At 43.8% G+C, this 25,355-nt stretch overlaps 1 protein-coding gene across 2 annotated transcripts in view; it reads right to left on the bottom strand.

Annotated features, from left to right (window-relative positions):
• Positions 1–24,569, bottom strand: part of SLC25A43 (solute carrier family 25 member 43) — a 32,551-nt gene extending 7,982 nt beyond the window's left edge. Inside the window, exons 1-4 of one of the 2 annotated variants that reach the window (XM_036017027.1) lie at positions 24,035–24,569; positions 17,498–17,739; positions 13,810–13,982; positions 7,602–7,612 (exon numbers count right to left, since the gene is read on the bottom strand). In XM_036017027.1, the coding sequence (XP_035872920.1) occupies positions 7,602–7,612; positions 13,810–13,982; positions 17,498–17,739; positions 24,035–24,309 (701 nt within the window). In that variant the 5' untranslated portion in view covers positions 24,310–24,569. The remainder of the gene's footprint in view (positions 1–7,601; positions 7,613–13,809; positions 13,983–17,497; positions 17,740–24,034) is intronic. The other variant, XM_028523346.2, reaches the window with a different exon arrangement.
• Between the last annotated feature and the right edge of the window lie 786 nt (positions 24,570–25,355).

Here is a 25,355-nt window from a genome sequence, read left to right as displayed (position 1 = left end):
GCATTGTGCAGGCAGTGAGTACATGAAAAGTGTCTCTACCTTCCTTTCAATTAATTTTTTTAAATTAAAGAAAGTTGGAATACAATGCTGTATTAGTTTCAGATGTACAACATAGTGACTTGACATTTATATACCTTATGATGTGATCACCATGGTAAGTCTAGTAACCATCTATCACTGTGCAAAGTTATTACAATATTATTGACTACATTCCCTGTTTGTGGACATTCCCTGTCCACATCGCTGTGGCTTGTTTATTTTATAACTGGAAGTTGTCCCTCTTACTCGCTTTCACCTCTCACCCACCCTCCACCCTTTCCTGTCCATTTTGTTGTCAACCTAAAACTTTTCTAAAAACATAAAGTCAATTTTAAAGAGGCATTTAAAAGGAGAGACAAAACAACAACAACAACAACAACAACAACAAAACAGAAGAGCCTGCTAGTTAGAGCAAACAGGAGCTTAGAACCCTTTTCCTGCTGGTTGGAAACAACTCTGTCTCCCTTGGATGTATCGGACACAAGCTGGAGACCAAGCTGTCCCATTTCCAAACCATCTGAGGACACACCTGCCTGGATGGCAGTTGTGGTGGGAGGCTTTTGTCATCTGGCAAATCCCCAGTAATCAAACAAACAAACAAAAAAGGCCAATCGTATTGAAGTAAAAAGACCTTTCTGTCCTGTTAACCACATGGCCCAAGTTTCTCTTGGCAGAGGCAGGTCCTCAGAACTGGGACACACTGTGGCTCTGCACTAGGGATGTCCACAAAAGTAGGTGCAGACAGCTGCCCCCAGCATGGCCCACCTAGAAGATACCCTCTATTCTGGCTGACGTGCGCACCTCATGGTTCAGCAGCAGGCTGGAACACTGAGCAGCTGGTCAGAAAGCCCAGGATAACGGGATAACAGACGGGGGTGGGGGGGGTGGGGGGGGTGGGGGGAGCAGGCAAACAGACAACAGGTTAGTATTCCACTTGGAAAGAGAGAAGAGAAACAGTTCCTGTCTGGTGGTGGGGGATGGGGTGGGGAAACCAAAAGTGCAGCTGGGTCAGGCTAGAGAAAGCAATTGAGATGCAAGTGAGCAGAGCTGCTGGAGCTGCCCAGGACGGGGTCAGGGGAGCGCATGCAGCAGCAGCTGGGAGCGCCAACTTTTAGTGTCACCTTGATTGGGAGTGAGATCTGGTAGGAAGGGTGAGGGAAACGATTTGGAAGATGAGTTTTCAGAAGTCTGGGAACATACAGACTTGCACATGGTAGCCCCTAGGACCTAGGTAAATGCCTGTTAAAATAACCGAACAAATGAATAATTAATGCTCCAACCATCCCTGCTTGTCATTATCTATAGAGGGTCTTTTGAGGTTTTGTGGTGCTAAACTCATTTGTGTATTTACAGCAATCATAGGAAACATAAAAACACACCTGGACCAGCTTTTATAGTTGTAATCAGGCCTTCAATGCCCTATGTAGATTCTGAAGAGATGCTTCAAGAACAATAAAAATAGCACGTTGGCTTTATTGAATACGTATCACGTGCCTGGTTCTGTATCTGCATTAACCCAATTCAATCTCCTCTCTCCATATATGAGCTAGGCACTATGCTTCTGCCCATGTTTTACAAGTGAGGAAGATGAGGCTCAGAGAGGGTTCATGGCTTACCCAAGTTCATGCAGGAGTAAAGGGAGTGCTGGTATCCAAAGTTCACACTCCTGACTATGGAGCCACTCTGCCCATTAAAGCTTTAAGATGAACACAGCCATCAAAAACAAACAAGCAACAGCTACATGGGAAAAGGAGGTGAAAACTGGCTTCTAAAGGCTCCGTGGGGATTCCACAAAAGTAGGTGCAGGCGGCTTTGTTGGCATGGCCCACCTACAAGGTACTCTCCATCCCATTTCTAGAAGTGGCTTGAGGACAGTGGGGGAGGGGCCAGTGCCAGCGAGGCCAGCAAGCTCTCGTCATCTCCTGACAGCAGGAGGTGCAGATGACTGCTCACAGCTGCGGGTCTTGGCTGACATCAGTCTCTTTCTGGGATGTTTGTTTCCCTTTCCCCTACCTCTCCCTTCACCCACACTCTGGAGGTGGGGTGAGCATGGAGAGGGGGATCAACTCCCATCTTAGTTGCTATTACTGTTTAGCTGGAGTGCAAAGAAGCCTGCTTAGGGCATTTTGATTCCCAGGCTTTATCTCTTCAAAGGAGTTAGCCAGCTCAGGTCAGGAGAAAAGGGCAGAGTGATTTCACAAAGAACAGAACGAAGAGGGTTCCTCCATATGCCTTCCTTGCCTGACCTCTAGGGATTGTTGTTTCCATGATCAACAACTGCCACACCTCAGGTATTTACCTCACTCTATACCTTTTAGGGAAAAAAAAACCCAAGGGGGCATGTTTTCCTTTCCCTGCACTTTAACAATGATGCTCAAATCCACCACGTTTAAGGGATATCCAGACACCTACCTGGAGCCAAAAACTGGCCTTTTATGCCAGACTGCCAAGGCAGTGTTGCTGACTTCGGGAGTAGTCAGGCCCCAAAGTGAGATGAAAGCAAGGAGCTGAAAATGCAGCAAACTAAAGGTAATGTTCCCATCTCTTCCCACTACACCAATAGCTTAGAGCCCAGCAGTGTTTGCACTTCAGGACAGGTAAGCTGGCTCTGTTGGGAAAACAGAGCTCTGTTCCTACTGAGAATGGATGCTATGTCAACCAAGAAACCTTGAACCAGGCCGAAAACTTGAAAACTGTTAGCAGCTCCTAGCAAGTGTGATGATCACAACTTCCTTTCCCCTTGTGGGGCTTTGCATCTGCTCTCCCAGGAGCTTGAAGAGCCAGTGGGGCTTTCTCTCCAGTCCTTGTGAGCAGCTTGATCAGTTTGTAGCAGGCCAAAGGTCTGTGGCTACTGAATGATCTATGCTCCTCATTCTGTCTGCCGGCTTCAAGCCTTCCATTGTCAGGCTGCCAGAGACTAAAGCAAGCCCTGGCCAGTCCGCTTTTCCAAAGATTTCCCCTCCCCTCTAACTTGAGTTAACCATTCCCTGGCCAAAGCCAGGCTCTTGCCTGTTTCTGAGCTTGTACACTATTGTGTGTGTGTGTGTGTGTGTGTGTGTGTGTGTGTGTCAACTGCTCTTGCAAGTGGAAGGGGAAGCAGAGTTTGCTACCCCAAAATATGCTTTTCTGGATTTGATTATTTTAAGCTGGTTATTAAGAAATGAAAGACTCCAAAAGAAACTTTGACCCTTCCCTCTTATGTGCCTAAAGGAATTCAGATAGAAATGGCTGCTTAAAGGAAGGGAGCTATTACCTTAACATCATAATAGGAACTACATGTTCTGACAGTGGGACCCTAGCAATCTAATAAAGTCTGTTAGACTGCCCTCGAGATCCCATTGTTTCTGCATGACCAGGCAATAATTTGTTCACCACATGTTTGCTCCTTCTCATCTACCTGTGAACTGCCTACTTGCCCTTTGAAGTCCCGACTCCTAGGAATTCATATACTATATGTATCTACATTTATTACTTGTACCTATGTAATAAATTTTCTCCTCTTACTCTGCCTTGTGCTAATTTTATTATTGGTCCAATCAGAAGAATTAGAAGAGTAGAAGGAAAGTTATTTTTCTGCCCCACACTGTGAGCGCCCAGTTCTCAAATTTAGGTTTTCTTCTCCCTCTTCCACTACTGCCAAGCCTGGGGCAAAGGAACTGAAAAAGAAATGAACTGACTGCCCAGCACCTGGGAACAAGCCCCTGTACTTCTGGTGGATAAAGCATGGGCCTGAAGGAGAGACCTGGGTTCCATCCCACCCCCACCACTTGTTAGCTATGTGACTGTTAGGCAAATTGTCGATCCTCTGTGTGTCTCATTTCTTCATCTAGAAAATAGGAATCAGCCCTGGCTAAGTAGTGTGGCTCAGGGGCTTGAGTGCGGGCCTGCGAACCAAAGGGTTACCAGTTCGATTCCCAGTCAGGGCACATGCCTGGGTTGGGGCCAGGTCCCCAGTAGGGGGTACATAAGAGGCAACCACACATTGATGTTTCTCTCCCTCTCTTTCTCTCTCCTTTTCCTTCTGTCTAAAAATAAATAAATAAAAATCTTTTTAAAAAGTCACAAAAAAATAGGAATCATATTGGCACTTATTTCATAAGGTCTATAAAAAGGGTGGAATGGGATGCTAAATGGCCTTGTCCATATTATATGACCAATAAATGGTAGGCATATTATTATAATTTTTTAATCCCAGGGAACACTCTCCTTTCATTACCTCCTCCTGACATATTTTGTCCCCATCCTTACCCCTGACAAAAATGCCCCACCAAAGAAGAGCACAGATTTAGACACATTCATTTACATCAGGTCACATTTAGTGAAATTGAGAAACTAACAAATATAAGTTCTATGATGATTTGTCAAGCATTTCCAGGCACCATACACAGTGGTGGGAGGTTGCATTGAAGCGCGGGTATATATCCAAATGGTGTTATGATTATTTTACTCTGTCCTGTCAGCATATTTGCCTATCTTGAAATGTTAACAGCTGTTTGGGCTGAGATTAAATAGAACCTAAGTGGTAAGGCAGGAAGAAGATAGTGCATTATCAGAGTGAGGATTATTATAGGCAGGGGACAAAACATGGGTTTCCTTAGAGCAGGCTGTTCTTACCTTCTGCACGGGTAGGGACAAGCACATAGAGTTGGAGCTCATCCAGTGGCAGCTAAGGTTCAATTCTGTACTCACACACAGTGAGATACCATAAGCCGGCCCTGAACTTCATTCATTTTTAAACAAGTATCAAGTGCCTGCTACACGAGGCTATGTGCTATGGGCATGTACAAATGAGTAAGATATATATCCCAAAGGCAAAAAGCTCATACTCTAGAGGGAATAATGACATAGACAATTATAGCACAGGGAAGCATGTTATATGGGCCTCAGAGAGCTACAGTGGGTGCATGCTACGTGCATTCAGAAGAAGGAAACTCCTGTTGCAGGAGGTGACAGAAGACCTCAGGATGGGGCTTTGACAGGATGGAGAGACAGAGCAATGGTGTAGAGATGGGAGAAGTGGAGGCATATAGAAAAATGCTTTGAAAATTCAATTGGCTGGGTCAGAGGGCACACACAGACTAATAGCATCATTTCAAAGGGTTTATTCACCCACAAAACTGCCACAAAATAACAGTGCCCTTGGGGGTGGGGTGAGGTGACAGTGAAAACATAGCCTCTTCAATTATTGCTAGAGCACACTGTTAGTTAACTGGCTTTTCCTGCTCCATAATCGCCTCTGCAGTGACATGGAACACCCCATTGCGGCTCTACAAAGGTGAAACACCTGCCTTTCCCCATTGGGATGGGATGCTCTTTAGGGGGTGGGAAAAGGCAACTCATTTGTCAAACAGAAGGAACAGGTATGTGCTATTTTAGGTCAGAAGAGACAGACATCACTGAGGCAAACCTTAGTTGAGCCTTTAAGGAGGTAGAGACAGATGCTCCGGCCAGAGGTGCCTCATATGTGACATATGCTGAGGGAGGTGGGAGGTGGACAGAGATCATTTTGGTTGTGGAGGCTTGAATAGAGCAGAGACTATAAAAAGGGGTGTTTTGTTTAGCCCAGGCAGTATTTACCTAATTTTATTTGCCAACATTGACAAATGGGGAGATTTTACATAAAAATCTGGATTTTAGGCTCCCTTGAAAAACTGGGCCCACATTTCTAAATGGCATCCATCCTTTGGAAAAGGGGAGCTTGCCTGCTTCAGCCTCTGCAGGCTCATTTTGTTCTTCTCTGATATTCACATTCGGATGCTAATCACATGTGGTGAGCACAGTGCAGTTAGTTCTCCAGAATGCTTTTGAAAGCCAAAAACCCTGATGGCTCAGAACACATTTGAAAGCTTATTCTTTAGGGGGCAACTGTATATTGTCTGCATTTTCCTATTTACTCTCTTTCACGTTACTTCCAAGTTCCTGCTGTTTGATTTTGCTACTCCTGATATAGAGGGCCTCTATGCCAATGAGGGTGGCAATATTGGTACGGGCAGCATGGTAGGCCAAGGGGCTCAGCCTTTATTCTCTAGGGGCAATGAAGAAGGACAAAACACAGGCAGATGTTAAGAAAGTTAGTCTGGAAGAAGCTATGAGCTGGGCTGAGGCACTTAAATGAGTATTGCTGTTGGGGTCACGCTATCTGGTCTCAAATTTCAGCTCAGTTACTAGGTGGGTGAACTCTGGGAGGCTACAGAACCTTTCAGTGCCTTCGTTTTCTCATCTGTATAATGGGCTTGATAGGAACAGTACCCACCTCATAGGGCTGTTGTAAGGATAAAATAAGATAATAAGCTTAAAGCACTTCCCACAGTGCTGGGTACATTGGTGCTCCAGGATCATTTTTAGAATTAATCCTGGAGGCCAATTACAGGATTGCTGCAATGGCCTAGGTATGACCTGTTAAGGTCCCAGGTTAGGCCAGGGACAGTGACAAAAAGAAAGACCAGCGTGGGAGCATTGGGAATATCGGGAATGAAGAAGTAACTGGCCTCAACGTTGATTGGGGATAGGGGAAAAGGAAACTCAAAGATACCTTGTGGATTTCCAGCCTCGATAACTGGGGGAATGGTGGTACTGAAATGGAAAACTCTTGGGAAGAATGTTTCAGAGGAAGAAGTCCGTTTAATACATATTCAGTTAGAGGTGCCAGTGGAGAGGTGATAGCTAAATGGCAATGTCCACAGTGTGGGATCGGGGATGAAGACGTGGATTTGAGCATGAGAAACTGTGTGGGGGGGAGGGAGACTCTGGGAGGGACTGGTGAAGCAACAGTGTCCAGTTGACTAAAAGCAGCAGAGGTGTTAAGCATCTCTGTCAGGCTCAGCATCTCTGTTTGAACAGGCCAGGGCCTCCCTTCACTCAGGTACCACGTGTATTTTGCTTTGTCAGCTGTGCCACTTGGACACTACCTTTGTTCTTCATCTTATGTGTTTTCAGTTCAAATGCTGACCTGGCCCAATCCTGCTTACCTTGTGAGCTTGATGGGGTCAAAGTCCCCTGGAGTGTAAAGCAACAGGCTGACATTCAGTTTTATATTTGATGAAATGGACACACCTAATATGGGCAACATGGGAGGGTGGCAGATAGAGCTATGGGGGAATCAAGCTTGTGCCTGGTGCCTCCTTCCTGCTCCTCTCAGGAGGTTTCATGTTCTCAGCTGCTCCTTGGACGTTCAGGGCAGCCTGTCACCCTCTCTTCTCCACAGGTGCCTATCCAGAGAATTATTTGCTCAGGAATCCCAAATCCTTATTAGAAGCCCACAGATTAGTGAGATTAATTAAATCTCTGTCAATTTTTACCCTTTCTACTCTCTCAATACAATAATGTCGCTAACCTCTTCAGGCCCAGGCTCTGGGCCAGGTGTGGGAGATATGATGGTGGAAAGGCCAAGCCATACCTGGAAGAGTTTGAAGTGAAAGGCACTGAAGTGGGATAGGGTGGTCTTGGCATCTGTGAAAGCACACCAGGTGGGGGGCACCTCATTCCATTTGAACAGAGGGCAGATCCACCCCTTCACATCAGAAACCATGCCATCAAAACATGCACATGCATAATTTATTTACCTCTCCATTCTCTAGCATGCCAGCCAGGAGCCCAGGAAAGAAAAAGAAAAAGGAATAAAATGAGAATAAGCACCGTGAAGAAAGGGCCCAGCTGGTTAAACAAGACTTCTGATTATTGGCATTAATGTTTAAGAGAGTTTCAACCTGATATGGCATAAACAGGCAGTGTGTATCTGTGTGTGTGTGTGTATAAAAACATATTAGAAGGAGACATTTGGACAAAGTAGACAGTGTGGGGTAAGACACTTGACGTGGATTTGCTTCCTGACAGGCAGGGCAACAAGGACAGCCAATGGAATTTAAATGTTATCACTAAGTGTACCCGGGTCAGAGCGCATGGCTGCCCTGCAAAGCTCCCTCCTTACAAATTCTGCTGGCAAACTCTGCCTGCTCCCCTGAGGGGAGATTGTTACTAAAGCTCTCTCTTCTTGGAGAATTTGGATTGTGTGCTTTGCAGGAAAAAAAAAAAAAAAACAACTACAGCAAAATTTAGAGTTCGACTGTTGTTTCTAGGCCCCTTATCCTCCAAACTGAATATGAATTTCAAGCAGGGATTAGGAGGTTTTAACTAGACAGACATCACCAGTGCTCTGGTTCTAATACCCTCAGATTGTACTCAGGTGCGCTCCATTTTACTGCAGCGACATCTAATGGCGAGAGAAAGCAATGCATGCTTACATTTAAAAGCCTCTGGTTCTGTCTTGGGGATTACTTTTTTTAAAAAGTAGAGCGGACAAGGTATTATTATGTTTGTTCACCCCTGTTAAATAACACTTTAACTAAAATCCTAAGAATTCATTTCCTATATCTTTAGATGTCATCTATGATGTTATTCATAACTGGATGCTGATCATACCTTTTGAAAACAGCGATTGCTTCTTTGTTTTTTTTTTTTTTTTACATAATCACTATGACTTGGCATTCATTTTAAAGCTTCTTGTTGAAACTCTACATATGCATTATTTAGAGTGTTTCTATACAAGGGGAAAGATGAGCAAGTTTACCCCCAAATACTCACTTCTCATATACCTTACCCTGGTTTATAGTACATTGTTGTATATATATAAATATTCCAGAGTGGAATGTAGTAGTGGCTAGATTCCCCCACAAGAGATCATTGTTCTAGCTCTCAGGGGGATAAAGGAAAACTAAAAGTTTATAGGGAAGACTGAAACCCCCACTCCCACATTTAGATGTCATTGACTTTTATCTAAAACCCTCTGTGATACTATGACTTATAATAAGAAATATATATATGGCCTTCATCCCCATTTCTGGCACAGCACTCCTGAAACCCTTGCAATTTCCTGAGTAATGAGAGTGATGAAGATGTCTTGATATTCATAACAATCCCCGTTCAACCACACCTAAGCTTATGTGAATGAGATGACTTTTGGAGTGACACCAAAGAATGGAAGCTGGTTGCCAGGGGAACCAACCATGGGACTGAAGGCTGAACTTTCAGTCCAGCTTCCCCGACCTCCTGGGAGGGATGAGGGGCTGGAGTGTGGATCAGTCACCAATGGCTAATGATTTAGTCAATCATGCCTATGTAATGAAGCCTCCATAAAACCCCAAAAGCACAGGGCTCAGAGAGATTCCAGGCTGGCGAAGCAGAACACATCCAGGTGCCACAGTGCCAAGTCCCAAATTCCATGGGGACAGAAGCTCCTTTGTTTGGGACTGTGCCCTGTGAATCTCTTCATCTGACTATTGATTCATATCCTTTAATATCCTTTTTAATAAACTGGTAACCTGGTGAGTAATTTGGTTTCCTGAGTTCTATTAGCTGCTCTAGCGAATTAAGTCAACTCAAGGATGGGGTCCTGGGAACCTCTGATTTATAGCCAATTAGTCAGAAGCACCTGGACTTGAGATTGGCATCTGAAGAGGGGGTGGCTGTCTTATGGAGTTAAGCTCTTACCCTGTGATCTGATGCTATCTCCAGGTAGATAGTGTCAGAATTGAGTTGAGCCCTGACTGGTATGGCTCAGTGCATGGGGTGTTATCCTGAAGTGAAAGGTCACTGATTGATTCTCAGTTAGGACACATGCCTGGGTTGCAGGCCAGGTTCCTGGTTGGGGGTGTGAGAGAGGCAGCCAATAAGTGTTTCTCTCCACATCAATGTTTCTCTCCCTCTCTTTCTCCCTCCCTTCCTCTCTCTCTGGAAATAAATAAATAAAAGATCTTAAAAAAAAAAAAGAAATGAGTTCCATTGTAGGACACCCAGCTGGTGTTGGAGAACTGATTGGTATGGGGGGAAAAAACCTCACACATACGAACTGGTCCCAGAATTTTACCTTTTCCCTTGACTACCCCTACCACTAGGCTCAAGGCCTTAAACGATGTATAAGGAACATTAAATTATAAGAGGTGGCAGAAAGTATTGGAGAGATGCCTCTGGCTCTACTATTTCAGATGAGATGAGGCACGCTCAGGGTAGTATGGTCATAGACTGGCTCTACTATTTCAAAAAGTGATCCTCCGAGCATGGAAGCCAGTGCTATAAATAGCTTTTGTTCCATCCAGCTTCTGATGCTCAGCCAATGAGAGCCTATTCTCACTCCAGACAGTAAAATAAATTCTTAGGGCCAGGGTTTTTAAGAAATGAATAAAAAGCTTCTGCTATATCATAAATCTTTCCTAATAAACCTTTCCCTGACATTGTTTTTAAAAAAGCTATCTTTTTCTAAAGAGAAAACATAATTACCACATGAAGAAATCAATTTTTCTAAGGGTTGAACCATATGAAATTACCATTTGAGTATGTCAAAAAGGTAAAGGTAGAATATTAGCCCTGGCTGGGTAATTTAGTTGGCTAGAGCATTGTCCCAATATGCCAAGGATGTAGGTTCTATCCCCAGTCAGGGCACATACAAGAATCAACAAATGAATGCATAAATGAGTGAAACAAATCTCTTTCTCTCTCTCTCAAATCAATAAATTTTAAAAAATCATTTAACAATGGTAGAATATTGGCAATTTTATATAGTTCAATCTAAAGAAAGATGACTGAAACTAAGAGAAATATATGGCATTCCTAAGTAAAAGATAAAATATCTTATATGAATTATTCCAAGTTTGTAGGTTTGACATAACTCCATTCATAATCACAAGGTAATTCTAAAGTTTATCAGGAGAAACAAATGACTGAGAATAATCAAGGAAATGCTGAAAAGAAGAGCAATGAGAAGGGAGGTGTTCTGCCACCTATTAAAAGGTATTACAGCCCTGACTGGTGTGGTTCAGTGGATCCAGCACTGGCCTGTGAACCAAAGGGTCACTGATTCGATTCCAGTCAGGGCACATGCCTGGGTTCCGGGCCAGTTCCCCAGTAGGGGGCGTGTGAGAGGCACCTGATCAATGTTTCTCTTGCACATTGCTGTTTTTCTCCCTCTCTTTCTCCCTTCCTTCCCCTCTGTCTAAAAGTAAATAACTAAATTTTTTTAAAAAAAGATCTATATTGATGAATACTCCTATCATTGTGGGATGGGGCAGGCCTTTTATGCAGAAAAGCAAAGGTAGAAACAAAAAACAGTAATAGATGTAATGGCATAAAAATCTAAAAAACATGTCTAATAACAATAGTGCATAAATAGCATCAGAAACCAAATGTCTAACTGGGGAAAATACGTGTAATATATGGGAAAGGGTTAATATCTTTAACATATAAAGACTTCTTACCAATCAGTAGAAAAAGCTGAATATCCTAGACAAATAGGTGTTAGACATAAAGAGAGTAGTTCCAAAAAAAAAAAATACAAACGGCCTATTTATATATGAAAAATGTACAATTTGCTTATATAATCAATGAAATTCAAATGAAGACAATGTAATGGTATTTGTCAGCTATTAGGCTCCCAACGCTTTAGAAAGTGATAGTAATTACTGTTGATGAGAGTTGAGGTGAACCACTCCTACTGCTGGTGCAAGTGTAAACTTACAACCTTGCTAGGGTGCAAACTTCATTAAGAACCTTAGAATTATTTTTATCTTGTGACCTGTAAGTTGATTTCTAGGAATACTGCTGAAAGGTGTCATCACAAATGTGAAAACATACAAGGGTTTTTACTGAAGAATCAGAAACAGCCTAAATATTAAAAAAAAAAAAAACCTTGAGAAACTATTTATGGCATGATGGAGGCAGAGATGGAAGTTATGTTGCCACAAACCAAGGAACTGTGAGGGCTACCAGAGGCTGGAAAAGACAGGAAGGATCCTCCCCTAAAGCATTCAAAAGGGGCATGGCCTCACCAGCACTTTGATATTAAACTTCCAGCCTCCAGAACTTTGAGAATAAATATTTGTTACTTTAAAAAATATTTGTGGCACATCTATAGGGTAGAAAATTATGTGATAATTTAAAAAGAAGTTCTCAACACTTGATAGCCTAGGGTAATATCTATTATATAAGAAGTGAAACAAGCAGGATACTAATTTTTATATACAGTGATTTTTATATCACAGGAACACAGTGTTGTGAAAAAAAAAACCTTCCATATACATGTATTACATATATTTTATATTTATGCACACCCACATGTATGCACATGTACACACATAAATATACATAAAAGAAAAACTATTAATCATTATAGTATGTATGTGTTGGGCTTATAAATAATTGTTTTCTTTTTCATACCTTTCTATAGTCTGTGCAAAACATAGCATAAAATTGACCATTTTAACCATTTTTAAGCTTACGTACAATACTTTTAAAATTAGGAATGATGCATTACAAATAAGCACGCACTGAGCAGGCTCTGAACTTGCATCTACATTGCAATTACAACAATTACAATTACAACAGTGTGACAATTATTTATTTCTCTCGACAAAGCACAGGAAAGGAACATAACCCAGACAGATGAAAAGTTTGGTGCACTGAAACAGCAGAACTGAATGTCATTGTGATGTGTGTTATTCTGAAGGCAGCTTTTCTTTATAGGTTGAGATAAGTACCTTTATGCTTTTTAAAGTACATATTTTTTCATTTATTGATTTTAGAAAGAGAGAGGAAAGGGGAGAGAGAGAGACAGAAACACTGATTTGTTGCTCCACTTATTCATGCATTCATTGGTTGCTTGTTGTATGTGCCATGATTGGGGATGGAACCAGCAATGTTGGTGTATCAGAATGACACTCTAACCAACTGAACTACCCAGTCAGGGTCCTTCAGGTTTTTTAGTGCTGAGGTAAGTGGGGTCCAGCCCAGCCAAGAAAGCCACTGAAGGGAAGCCAGGGGCCACTAAGATTGCGGAGGAACAAGTTACAGACGTGTGGAAAAATGAATTCAGCTGGGATCAATCATTTAAAACTGGACTCAACTTACCCCACATTAATATCCAAGCAGCTCTTTAGGAACATGTATTAATCACAGAAATCAAGATTTGCCCAGAAAAGGCCAGGGAGTCAAGCAAATCTGTGGACTGGAGTTTTACGGAGGCTATCAGAGAGCAAGTAGGGTTAAAGGCAAATACAAAGCCTCAGAGCTCTCCATTCTGAACCCACCCTCACTGTGAAGACCTGCTTGTAACCCCCAACCTTACTTGACCCACTGATTTTTTTTTTTAAATCAAAATTGGCTGATTCTAGGCTAAGCCAGTTACTCACTTTGGGCTCTCAGGTACCAGGCTGTTGCCTCTGTAGCCTATAGAGCAAATGTGAGTTTCCCAGGTAACAATTAAGAAAATGAAGGTCCAGTCCCACCAACATACCAATCCTTTTCAAATGTAGTTACTTCCTTAGCAAGGGACTCAGGGACTATTGGAGCTTGGTCATCGAGTAGCTCCTGGCTTATTTTCATTCTTTCCAGTCTGTTTCACTGAGGTAAGGGGTGGTAATGAAAGACTGCCCTCTCCTCCTCTCTGTGGAGGCCCCAGGGAGAGGGAGCCAGGGGGTTTCAATGATGTCACAGGAGATAGCAGCTAAGAGGAAGAGAGAAAAGAAAATTGGGCCTCATCTGGAGGAGTAATAAAAGCCCTAAAAAAAGCAGAGCATGGGAATGAAATAGTTTGAGCTGGAGCCAATAGCCCTGAGGTTAGCAGTGGAAATGGCCCGGAGTGGGAATTTGCACAGTACTGGTGTGAGCAGTCACAATCTCCTTGGAAACCTGACACCGCTCAGGGTCAGTGTTCTCTACTGTCATTACCCATCCACCAACACTGCAAGGCATCCCTCCACTACCCCCTCCAAAATCACTCCTCACCTGCATCTTCCTCTTTACCGTGTCAAAGGGAAAGGAGAGGGTCTGAGTCACAGCAGCAGCCAGGCAGACATTGGCAAAGTTCTGGAGGAGAGAGAAGCGATCTCGGGGTTCATTCCAGATTTTCTCCAGGTTCATGTAAACTAGAAGGGAGCCAGCAGAGAAAGGGAGAGCACCTGCAAAACAAGGCCAGGAAGAGGCTGCTGAGGTCTAGGGAAACAATGGCTTGAGAACATAAATGCCTACGGGGAATCCAGGGCAAGTAAACAAGACCCTCTCTGGGCTTGTTAAAATCACTCCAGCTGAAGCAGTGGGAAGAAACTTTCTTGGGTAATAACAACATGCTCTGTTTTGATAGGGATTGTGTCATTTGTCAAAATGCATCAAATGAATTGCAAAAGGTTTGCATACTTTTACTCTATGTAAATTTTACTTTAAAAACAAATATTGAACTCTAACCTTGTTCATGATATACATGTTGAAGAGTTGAGGGGTGAAGTATATTGATGTTTGCAAGTTATATGGAAATCATCAAAAATAACTTTGACTGGTGTGGCCCAGTGGGTTGAGCATTGACCTGCAAACCAGAAAGTCACTGGTTTAATCACCAGTTAGGGCACATGCCTGCATTGTGGGCCAGATCCCCAGTTGGGGGCATGCAAGAGGCAACCACACATTGATGTTTCTCTCCCTCTCTTTCTCCCTTCCCTTCTCTCCAAAAATATAAATAACATCTTTGTGTGTGTGTGTGTGTGTGTGTGTGTGTGTGTGTGATGGACTGATGAATGCTGAAGGGGTGGATAGATGGACATATACATGATAAAGCCAAATATTAATTGTAGCATCTAGGTGGTGGGTATATGGGTGTTTCCAAATATTTAAAAATTTATTTTAGACCAACAGAAAGAGAGGGAGAAAAACATCAACGTGTGAGAAATACATCAATCGGTTGCTTCTCATATGTCCCCAGCCAGGGACCCAGCCTGCAACCCAGGCATATGCTCCAACTGAGAAGTAAACCAGTGACACTTTGGTCCGCAGGCTGGCGCTCAATCCACTGAGCCACACCAGCCAGGGCTGGGCATTTACTAGTTTATTAAACTTTTCTGGGTGTTTAAAGTTGTAAAAATAAAAAATACTGAAAGAAAATAAGTCTCACAAGAAAAAGTAGGCTGCACGTAATCAACTTGTGGAGACAAAGAGGGACTGGTCTGTAGCTGGGAAGGAAACATTCTGTGAAAACTGGAGAGTGAGACTGTAGTGGTGAGGGAGGTCACTTGACCTTGTCTTTGGAAATGATGTGGCCGTATCAGGGTCCAGTGGGCACCGTGCACTGTATGGCATCCTCAGCTTTCTAGGAAAATATGGTGAGCAAGGAGCATAGTAGGCAGCACTTTCACAAACTTCCAGAAACTTTGAGAATCATGTTAATTTTACAGAGGGACTAAGTGTCTCCTTCAAAAGGGGATTTAAAAGAGTGGATAACACAAAGGGGTTGCTTGTCCTTAGAATAATATAATATTTATATTTAATAAACACATTAAAATGATGAACCATTTGCCTTCATTCAGAAAACATTCATGTAGTTTATGCTATGTGCTGGGACCTAGGCCAGGTGCAGAAATACAAAAAAAGGTAGGCTAATTCCTGGAGAAGATCACCTTCTAGTGGTAAGGCCCCAGATAGGTGACATAAGGGTGGGGCGGGGGGCGCTATACAAAGTGCTTTAGGTACACTAGGATCAGAGGGGTTAATTTTGCCAGAGGGGGAATCAGGAAGGACTTCGCAGAAAAGAGAACTTCTCAACTGAGTCTTGAGGAATGAGTAGGAGTTCACCAGACATAGAGTGGACAGGCAGTCCAGGCAGAGGGAACAGCATGAACAAAGGGAGTAAGTAGTATTTCCAGGAAATGCGAGTATTTCTGTATGGCTGGAGCATCAGTGCAGGTGGAGGTATGGCAGGAGAGGAGGTAGGACGGGCTGTTCTGAAGGGTCTGGTAGGCTACAAAGAATTGGGGCCTTTCCCTGCAGCTTAAGAGGCAGTGAAGGCTTTTGAGCAGGGCAGTGGAGTGAGGGTGGTGAAACAATCATCTTGCCTTTAGAGAGATCACCACACCCTGGCTGCAGTGCACAGGGCAGACCGGGGCAGGAGAGACCCAAGACTGGGAACAGGCAGGAGGAGCCTCTTGTAAGTGTCTATGGGAAAGATGGTGATGTGAGTATGACCTAGGGCAGAGGAGATGGGGCTGGAGAAGGGGGATAGATGGTGAGTTCAAAGAGGTCAACTTGACAGCATTTGCTGACTAAAGTGAGAGTGGAATCAGGGGAAGAGTTGAAGTGAGCCTAGGTTTCTTCTGGCTTGGGCCACTGGGTGAAAGAAAAGGTGTCTCATTCATTAGGGAGCACAAGAGGAGAGCAGGTGTGAGATTAATGACACTGGGTTTAATCTTGAGTTTTATGAGCCAAGGGAGCATCAGGTGAGGGTGTCCAATAGTAGGTATTCGTACTGCCATAGGGAATTGGTAGCAGTCAGTGGTTCAGAAAGAGGGCTCTGGTGTTATATTGCTAGGTTCTTCCACTTTCTATCTATGTGGTCATGGGGAAGTCACTTAGCTTCCCTAAACATCTATTTCCTCATCTGTAAGATAAGGCTTAAATGACAACTTGTATGGAAAGCATTTAGCACACTGTCTGGCACATAGTAAACACCTACAAATGTTACTATAGAAATGATATTGGGCCCTGACCGGTATGGCTTAGGTGACTGGGCATCGTCCCACAAGGAAAAAAGGTCACTGGTTTGATTCCCAGTCAGGGCATATGCCTGGGTTGTGGGCTCCATCCCTGGTCAGGACGTGTACGAGAGGCAACACAAAGGAAAGGCAACTGATCAATGTTCCTCTCTCACATCACTGTTTGCCTCCCTCTCTTTCTTCCTCCATTTTCCTCTCTCTAAAAATAAATAAAATCTTTAAAACAAAGAAATTATAATGGGGTTCATTAGAGTACAATGATGCTTGTTTAAGCCACAGCTTATAAGAGGCCACCTAGGGAGGGTATGGAGAATGAAAGAAGAGTTAAGGAAGAAGCTGGGGGGATAGTGATAATGTAGGGGACTGGCAGTGTCAGATGAGCCAGATAAGTGAGATAAGAGAGAGCTGCCAGAGAGACGGGGAAGATATCCAGGAGACAGTGGGGTCTGAGAAGCCAAGTTTCCAGAAGAAGGGGTGATCAATCTCATCATATGTTGCAACAAAGGTCAGATAAAGGGCAAGTGTCTACTGGATTGGCCATTGGAGGTCCCGGGTGACCTGTGTGTGTGTAGCCTTGACACAGGCTCCAAAGACCATAGACGCTACAACTGCTACGCTGGTTGTGCTCATACATGCACATATGCATACTGAGACTCCTTCCCACAGTTGGATGGGGAATATATGGTATTGTCTTCCAATCAGTTTGGGTATAGCCACCTCTACACTCTATCCTCCACCCAACTCTTGGATGTGACAAGCCAAAGTTAGGAGTGGGCTGTATAGCTATGGAATAGAATGAAGCTAAGTGGCTCTATATGGACTAAATCCATATGCCATTGACCTCAATAAAATGGATTTAACTGGCTATAAAGGTACACAGTACATTCATATATGTCAAAGAATGCAGCCTTTCCTTGGACAAGGTGAATTTCTCTTACCTAAAACCGTAAGGGAAACCCCTCGATAAAGAGCCAGGAATCCTTCCTGTTGATAAACAGTAGAAAAAGCATGGAGGATCCCCCTATATGATGGTTCCAGAATATTCTGCACAATCAAGCGCGTTTTGATGAGGTCTGCAGGATATGTCACAATGGTGGAAACCATGCCTGCAAGACTTCCAGCCACGATGGCACTCCACTGGGAAATATGGCCCAGGTCATCCATGAAGAGTACAACAAACCTGGGAGAAAACAGGGGGAAAGCCCAAGGGAGTCAGCTATGGATTGTGCTAGAGTACTCCACACTACTTGAAACATCTTCCAGCATTTGAAAATGATTTACAAAATGAAAACTACCATGCTAATGAATTAGGATTAATGAATAACACATTAACTCTACTATATTTGTATAATTCTAGTTAGCTGTAAGGAAGAGATGCCCAGCCCTCTTATTTATAGCTACCCTTATGTCCTTCCCACTTCACTTTAAGTATTTCCCCCTTTATCCACGTAACTCAATTCTGGCTTGCCTGTGTGGTGTAAATTTGCATAAGTACTTAGTAAATACTAAAGTGTAGTGTACTCCTTTGCTTCTGTTGAAACTTAAAAGAAACGAAATTGCTTGAAATGATGACTTTGAAATTCCCCAGAAATTGAGTTTTAAAAATATATTGGGTTAATTAGAAGATGTGCTACCCCACTAGTTGTCAGGGAAATGACGAATAAAAACAATAACAAGATACCATTTCTCACCTAGCAGATTGACAAGGATTAAAAGTTGGATAATATTAAGTGATGGTGAGGATGAGTGGAAACAGGATCTCTCACCCACTGCTTGTAGAAGTGCACATTGGTATGGCCATTTTGTAGTATCTAGTAAAATTGAAAGCATGTGTACTTTTACCTCAGCAATCCCCTTTCTAGATGCATAACCTAGAGAAATTCTTGTACATGTACATATGAAGACACAAACAGCATCTGTAAGTGTGAAAAAGGCAAACCATTTAAATGACCATTGGTAGGGAAATGGATAAATTACAGTATAGCCATACAATGGACACTATATAGTTTAAATGAATGGGCTTAGAACTACGTATTAACATAAATAAATCATAAAGTTGAGTGAAAAAAGAAAGTTGCAGAGTAACCTATAGTCTATGACAAAGATCTATTTAAATTAAGAAACACACCCACAAAGTCATACTTTATATTACTCATGGATAGTTACAGATAGATATAAAAAAGTGTAAAATAGACCTCCTGGAAGGTGGAAGAGGGGATGAACTGGGAAAGAGAATGAAGTGGACTGCAGTTTGATCTATGATATTTTATTTCTTTTCTTTTTTTAAAAAAAGATTTTATTTATTTTTAGAGAGAGCAGAAGGAAGGGAGAAAGAGAGGGAGAGAAACATTAACGTGTGGTAGCCCCTTGGCATGCCCACAAGGGACCTGGCCTGCAGCCCAGGCATGTGCCCTGACTAGGAATGGAACCAGTGACTCTTTGGTTTGTGGGCCAGCACTCAATCCAGTGAGCCACCAGCCAGAGTGATATTTTATTCCTTGTATTAAAAAGATATTGAAGTATCTTTTATACTAATTATCGTGCTGTCAATTCTGGATGGTGGGGGTTTGCTATGTTATGTTTTGTGTTTCTCTGCAGTTTTACAATGTAGTAAAAATGGTTTTGGGTGGACTTTTCCAAATACAAAATAGAAAGTTATTCTTTTACAATCCCTCTTTTGGGGAGCAGCACATCCCCAGGCATGAGGGCCTACCTGGGGAGAAACTGTTATAAGGGGACATTTGCATGACATATGTTCCCTGGTCAGGAACAGGAAGCAAAGGAATTTTACTCCATATTACTTATGAGTCTAAGATCAAAAATGACTTGGAAACCAGGAAATAAATATTTTGTGCCAGAGAGTGGGGAGGGAGAGAGCGAGAAGCATAGCAAGGGTTTGAATAAAAGGAAAGTGAACAGAACTAGGCTAAAATAAAAGTATTGTACCTTTAAAAAACTGAGAATATCCCTAGTGCTTTCACTTTCAAACCTCCAGTGAAGAGGTGTCTTCCCTGTTCCTTCAGATTGGCAGCAAACCAGGGCCCTAAATAAGATGAGTGGGTGTGCAGGTGCAGTTATTGAAGGGGTTTTAGGATGGCTCCTTGTTCTCAAGTAAACTCAATGATTTCTTGTTTAAAAAAAAAGCATCTCCTTCAAGCTGTAGGAAAATCTTGACTTCATTTTGTTAACGTACCTTAACTGCGCTGACTGAAACAGTGGTCTGAGTTAACCATCTACCTTTTAAAGACCCAGGTAACTAGATCTAGCTACCATCAATGGGCCATTTGCCTCAGTTTCACTGCCTGCATACTTCCTTGTTTCTCCTTCCTCTCTCCTCTGGCCAGTCAAGTTGGTGGGGGGGGGACCTTAGAAGAGGAAGGGAAGATTGAGGAAATGAAAGTGCTTGACTGAAGGAATGGTTCACAGTAAAGCAGAACAACCTAGAAAAACATGGAGTTTGAAATGCCAAAGGAAACACCATTCATTCTCATTGCCTCACCCTTATTCCCTATCCCACTTGGCCACTTCTGGGGCATTAATGAATTCATTATCCATTTATTGAATGTCTACAATGTGCCAGACACTGTACTAAAACTCAGCATAGATCAGAAGAGAGTTCAACAGTCCTGCTAAAGAAATGACTGGTAAGGGCAACGGGAGAGGAAATACATTTTTGGTTAACTTGATGAGCTAGGAAGAGGAACTGTCTTATATCAGACTGCCTTATAAAATCAGTTCTTCCTATCAAATACACAAAATTTAAAAAGAACCAAATGAAGTCCCTTCTTAGACACTGGCCACCTGATACAGAGACAATGACCACTTATCATTCCCCTTAGAATCACAGAGTCCAGGCAGACAACCCTAATAAGCCTTTGATCTCACCCTGGTCCCCACATTTTAGGTTCTTGTTTGATTGGCCAGGACACCAGTGTTCCCCTTTCTACTCTTCCCCCAACCCCCACACACATGCGTGGTAGTTTTTTCCAGTGAGACTGCATAAGCTGGTGAACAGAAGTGACCCATTCTTTTCAAGCACACGAATATTGCACATACCCTGGATATATGTAGTTAAAACTGCCAACACTTCAACCTAATACAAGTTAGCAGCCAAACACAAGCTCATGAAGTGCTTACACAATAAGGAGTTGGTGTTGCTTATGAACAATTTCAGAGCTGCAAGGACCCAAATCAATACTTACACAGTTAGACAAGCAGTGGTGGTATAAAGCTGGGTGAGGGCTATTTGATATATTTGAAAGCCATGCATTGTGTTAGGTATTATTTATTTATCACAAGTACCTAGAGCCTAATAGACTCTCCCGAGCGTACTCTTTTGATTGTTAACCCAAGTAAGCACACATTTCAAGTATCACAATGGTGAGCACAGTCCTGGACTGTGGAGCCAGAAGATCTGGTTTCAAGCTCCAGGTCTGTCCTTAATTGTGTTTGTAGACAAGTTATTTAACCACTGCATTCCATTCTCTGAACATGCAGATGTTTATTCTTTGCTGAAATCTATGATCATAAGCTGTACCATTACCCCCATGCAATGATTTTGCAAATTCATGGTCAGGAAAGAGTAGAGATGAATCAGTATGATGACAGACCAAAGGTATCATCTATACTTAGGAAGGATGGCACCATGATTAATCAACCACTTTGCTTTCTATCTATACCCAGCCATTCACTGAAATACTTCCTTTTAGTTTCCAGGAAAAAAAAATCTTCCAGGAAAAAAATGAGCAAACCTGAGTAACTATCTCTTCTTCCTCTCCCATGGATCAAATCTGCTCCACTCCCATTGTCACTAGTGTATTTCAGCTGCCCTCAGCTGTCACATAGACTAGTGCCATAGGTTCCTAACTGGTCCTGCCATCTGCCCTCAGCCTTCTTCCTCTGTAATCATCCTACCCTGCTTCCAGGTGACAATTATTACTGTTGAATTGCTTTAATCACAGCACTTCCCCCCACCAAAAATCTCCCACAGCTACCCTTGCATACCAAGTCAAGTCCAAGCTCCTTAACCCCGCCCCTCAACATCCGATCCCAACCTGTTTTTCTGGCTGTATTTCCCATTACAGTTGTAGACACACCTTATGCTCCAGTCATGCTGCATGCCTTCCACCCCTGTGCTTGACACTACCTTCAATATCTTTCTCTCCATCTTTACCCAACAAACTCCTACTCATTCTCCTAAGACCAAACTCAGATGGTTTTTTTCCTCTGAGAATTCTGTACTTCTCTTCCTCCTCATCCCTCATCAGAAGTGTTTATTTCAGCCCTGGCTGGCATAGCTCAGTGGATTGAGCGCGGGCTGGGAACCCCAGGTTCGATTCCCAGCCAGGGTACATGCCTAGGTTGCAGGCCATAACCCCCAGCAACCGCACATTGATGTTTCTCTTTCTCTCTCTATCTCCCTTTCTTCCCTCTCTAAAAATAAGTAAATAAAATCTTAAAAAAAGAAGTGTTTATTTCTATAGCACTTTAACCATGGAAATCACACACTATGGACACACTGGTCTTATTCTTCTATTAGTTTGTAAGCTTGGGGCACAGGGATCATGTGGCTTTCATCCTTACCTCATCCCCAGCATCATGCACACAGTGGGCACTTAATGAACACTCAGTACATTAAAATCAAATAAAGGCAGAGAGAAAAGAAGCATGATGTAATAGGGTATGAGATTTGATATCAGAAAGCCAGGTAGTGGCACTCAGCTATGTCACTAATGAATGGTATGGCCAGTCTGTGTCCCATTCTGCATCTGTAGAATGGACACATTTCCCACCCTATGAACCTTACAGGGTATGAGGCAGGAGTTTTAAAAATTCAATGATGTCCTGGCTGGCGTAGCTCAGTGGATTGAGCGCGGGCTGGGAACCAAAGTGTCCCAGGTTCGATTCCCAGCCAGGGTACATTCCCGGGTTGCAGGCCAGAACCCCCAGCAACCGCACATTGATGTTTCTCTCTCTCTCTATCTCCCTCCCTTCCCTCTCTAAAAATAAATGGATAAAATCTTAAAAAAAATTCAATGATGTACACATGCATGTATACACAGATAAAATGACTATATGGAGGTGATAGACATTAATTAGCTTGATCAAGATAATTATTTCACAATGTATATCAAAATATCCAATTGTACACCTTAAATGTATACAATTTTTATGTCAACTCTATCTCAATAAAGGTGTTTAAAAAATCTAATGATGTATATATTAAATGGTTACCAGAGAAGCCACAATTCTTAAACCAGCCTTTGAAGCTGTCTTCTTCCTCTGGTATGCATTCCAAAGGAAGATTTCCATACTGGCTTGGTGGAGAAGAGAGTGAAGTGGGGAGAAGTTGAGTCATTAAAATTCAGAGAGCTGTCTACAGACTTCAGGCCAGAAGTTGCTGAGGCAAGGGAATGCTGGGTCGGAAAGACAGCCTTGACAGAAACGCCTGGTGATCTCAGTACCTTCCCTTCTCAGAGGAAGACAATGTAAACTACTTCCCAGGTGATAAGTGGAATGAGTTCTGGCCTGCAGGACTCAGTTCCATCTTGCTTGTCAGCTGCCAGATGAGCCTTCCAGCTCTGGCCTCCCAGAGTCAAAGGCAAAATTCTTTGACTGTTAGCCTTCAAGGCTGAACAATGTGGTCAAGGCTGTGGGCTGTTGATCTAATTCAGAACCAAGGCCAGTCTTTGGAGTTTGCACTGTGATCCCCACTGAGGAACACAGGAACCATCCTTCCAAGCATAGAAACATCTCCTTTTCCTGAAATTCCATCACTGTTTTAGGTTTTGTTTCCAGTTAAAATGCAAATAGCTGTGAGTTTTGAGGAAGCTTGAACTCATCTGGCATTATCCAGTCCTAAGAAGCAGCTGTTGAAGAAGCACAAAGCTGGTGGGCAATGAGTGTGGAGTGAGCAGTACAGCATGGGGAGGTGTTGGACCCTAAAGGCAAGCCTCATTTGGTGGGGGGTGTTTGTCTCTGTAGAAACCTGTAGCCTGTCATGTGGCAATGGAGGGAGTCCTCTGGTCCTACCAACCACTTTTTTTCTGCGGGTTTTGGTCACACAGGCACAGTTGCATACACACATTTCAAACAGATCTCTCTCTCCTGGCTAGTCAAGGCGGTTTCCAGGTTGATGGACGGTGGGAATGGTTAGGAGCCATCTTTCTGGAGGTCTCTTCACTCCATCCCCCAAATCCCCTTTTGCCACATGCCACCCCCTCACCTGTCCTACCCGGTGAGCCTCTCTGGGTTAGGGCTGCCCCCACAAAACTACACCTGGCCAAGAGCACGTGACAGACTTGGAGGCTGCGCTTTGGGGGACGTAGACGTTTCCCGTCGGCTAAAGTGCCCCGAGGGTCTCCCACGCGATCAGGAAAACAGCAGAACAGCCCGGGCTCACGGCAGGGCCCTGCCCTCGGGAATTCTGACGGTCCCGGTTCCCGGCCCACCCGCCCGCACGGCTCGGCCCTTACTTGCGGTAGGCAGTGAGCTGCAAGGCGCTGTAAGGAAAGAGGCGCAGGTAGGCCACCGTATTCCCCTTCCACAGGGCCCGGGGCCCCTCGGCCCGCCACACCGCGAGCCCTGTGGTCCACGGCCCTCGGTCGCGACCTCGCACCACGCCGACCTGGGCTAGCACAGTCACGAGCTCCAGTGGTGCGGTGAGACTCAAGCTGAGCGCCCCGGCCAGCCCGGCGCACAGCAGCCGCTGGCTGCCGGTCAGCCGGCGGTCACGCCGCCATGTCGCCATCGCGCCCCGCCGGCCAAGCCCTGGCCCGGGACACCGGAACTCGGAGTGTCTCGGGCCTGGGGCTCCCGGGCTCTCGGCAGCGGGGCAGTCGAAGCCCTCCCGCAGGGGCACGGATGCGCGGCCAACTCGGAAAGCCTAACCCGCCCTGGCGGCCTTAGGTGGGGTGGGGTGCGGTGCGGTGGGTGGAGCGGAGGAGGCCGCCACAGCCCAAGGCCTCCCGGATTTGCCATCTGCTCTGCAGCTGGCAAGTTTCTGTTTGCTGTTGAAAAAAGAGTCACTGTGCTCTCTCTAGGCCCAGTCAGCTAGACTTCACGTTTCCTAAGTATTCACTCCTGCTTGTCTTCTTGTATACCCTGTAAGGATTCAGAACCAGTCACCCTAAAATGTACCTCTGTGGCGTGCGGATTATTTTAACATGAAGGCTAAACCGGATCCTGCAGACTCATGAGAAAGTTTTCTCTTTCCCTTAAAGAATTTAAATTAGGGGCCTTGCCCATACTGAGTTAATCAGAAATGACTTTTTTGACGTATCTACACGGCAGGGCAAACATCTAATCACTGAATACCTGCTCTTCCTAGTGTCCTGGGAATGACCTTCCTCCCCTCTGAAGCCCCAAGGAGCCTTACCTCATCCTTACCTCAGAATGTCATATACACCTCATTTTCCCTTTCTGTCTCTGATCCCCTCGTGTGTGTGTGTGTGGGGGGTCTCTCCCATGTATGTAAAGTTCCCATACATATGCATGTAATTAAATTTATTGTCTCTTGTTAATTGGTCTATGTCAATTTGACTATTAGACTAGCGAAAACAACCTTAAAAGATAGTAGACAGTTTCTTTCTCCCCCACAACCCCACTATTTCCCTTCCATATTCTGCCTCACCCCTTTCTCCCCTGGCTTCTGTTCTCTTTCATCCAACTTTTTTTTTTCTACCCCAAGACAAAACCTTGCAGATTTCTCAGTGTAAAAGGAAAAATCTGTAACACACAGCTGCTACCTATCAGACGCTTGTCAAGTACAGGTATTGGGCTTTATAGACATCATCT

This window comes from Phyllostomus discolor, chromosome X (assembly GCF_004126475.2).
Source record: "Phyllostomus discolor isolate MPI-MPIP mPhyDis1 chromosome X, mPhyDis1.pri.v3, whole genome shotgun sequence".
Lineage (NCBI taxonomy): Eukaryota > Metazoa > Chordata > Mammalia > Chiroptera > Phyllostomidae > Phyllostomus > Phyllostomus discolor.
The sequence above is the reverse complement of the archived record's forward strand: the minus strand, read 5'-3'. Positions and strand labels throughout refer to the sequence as shown.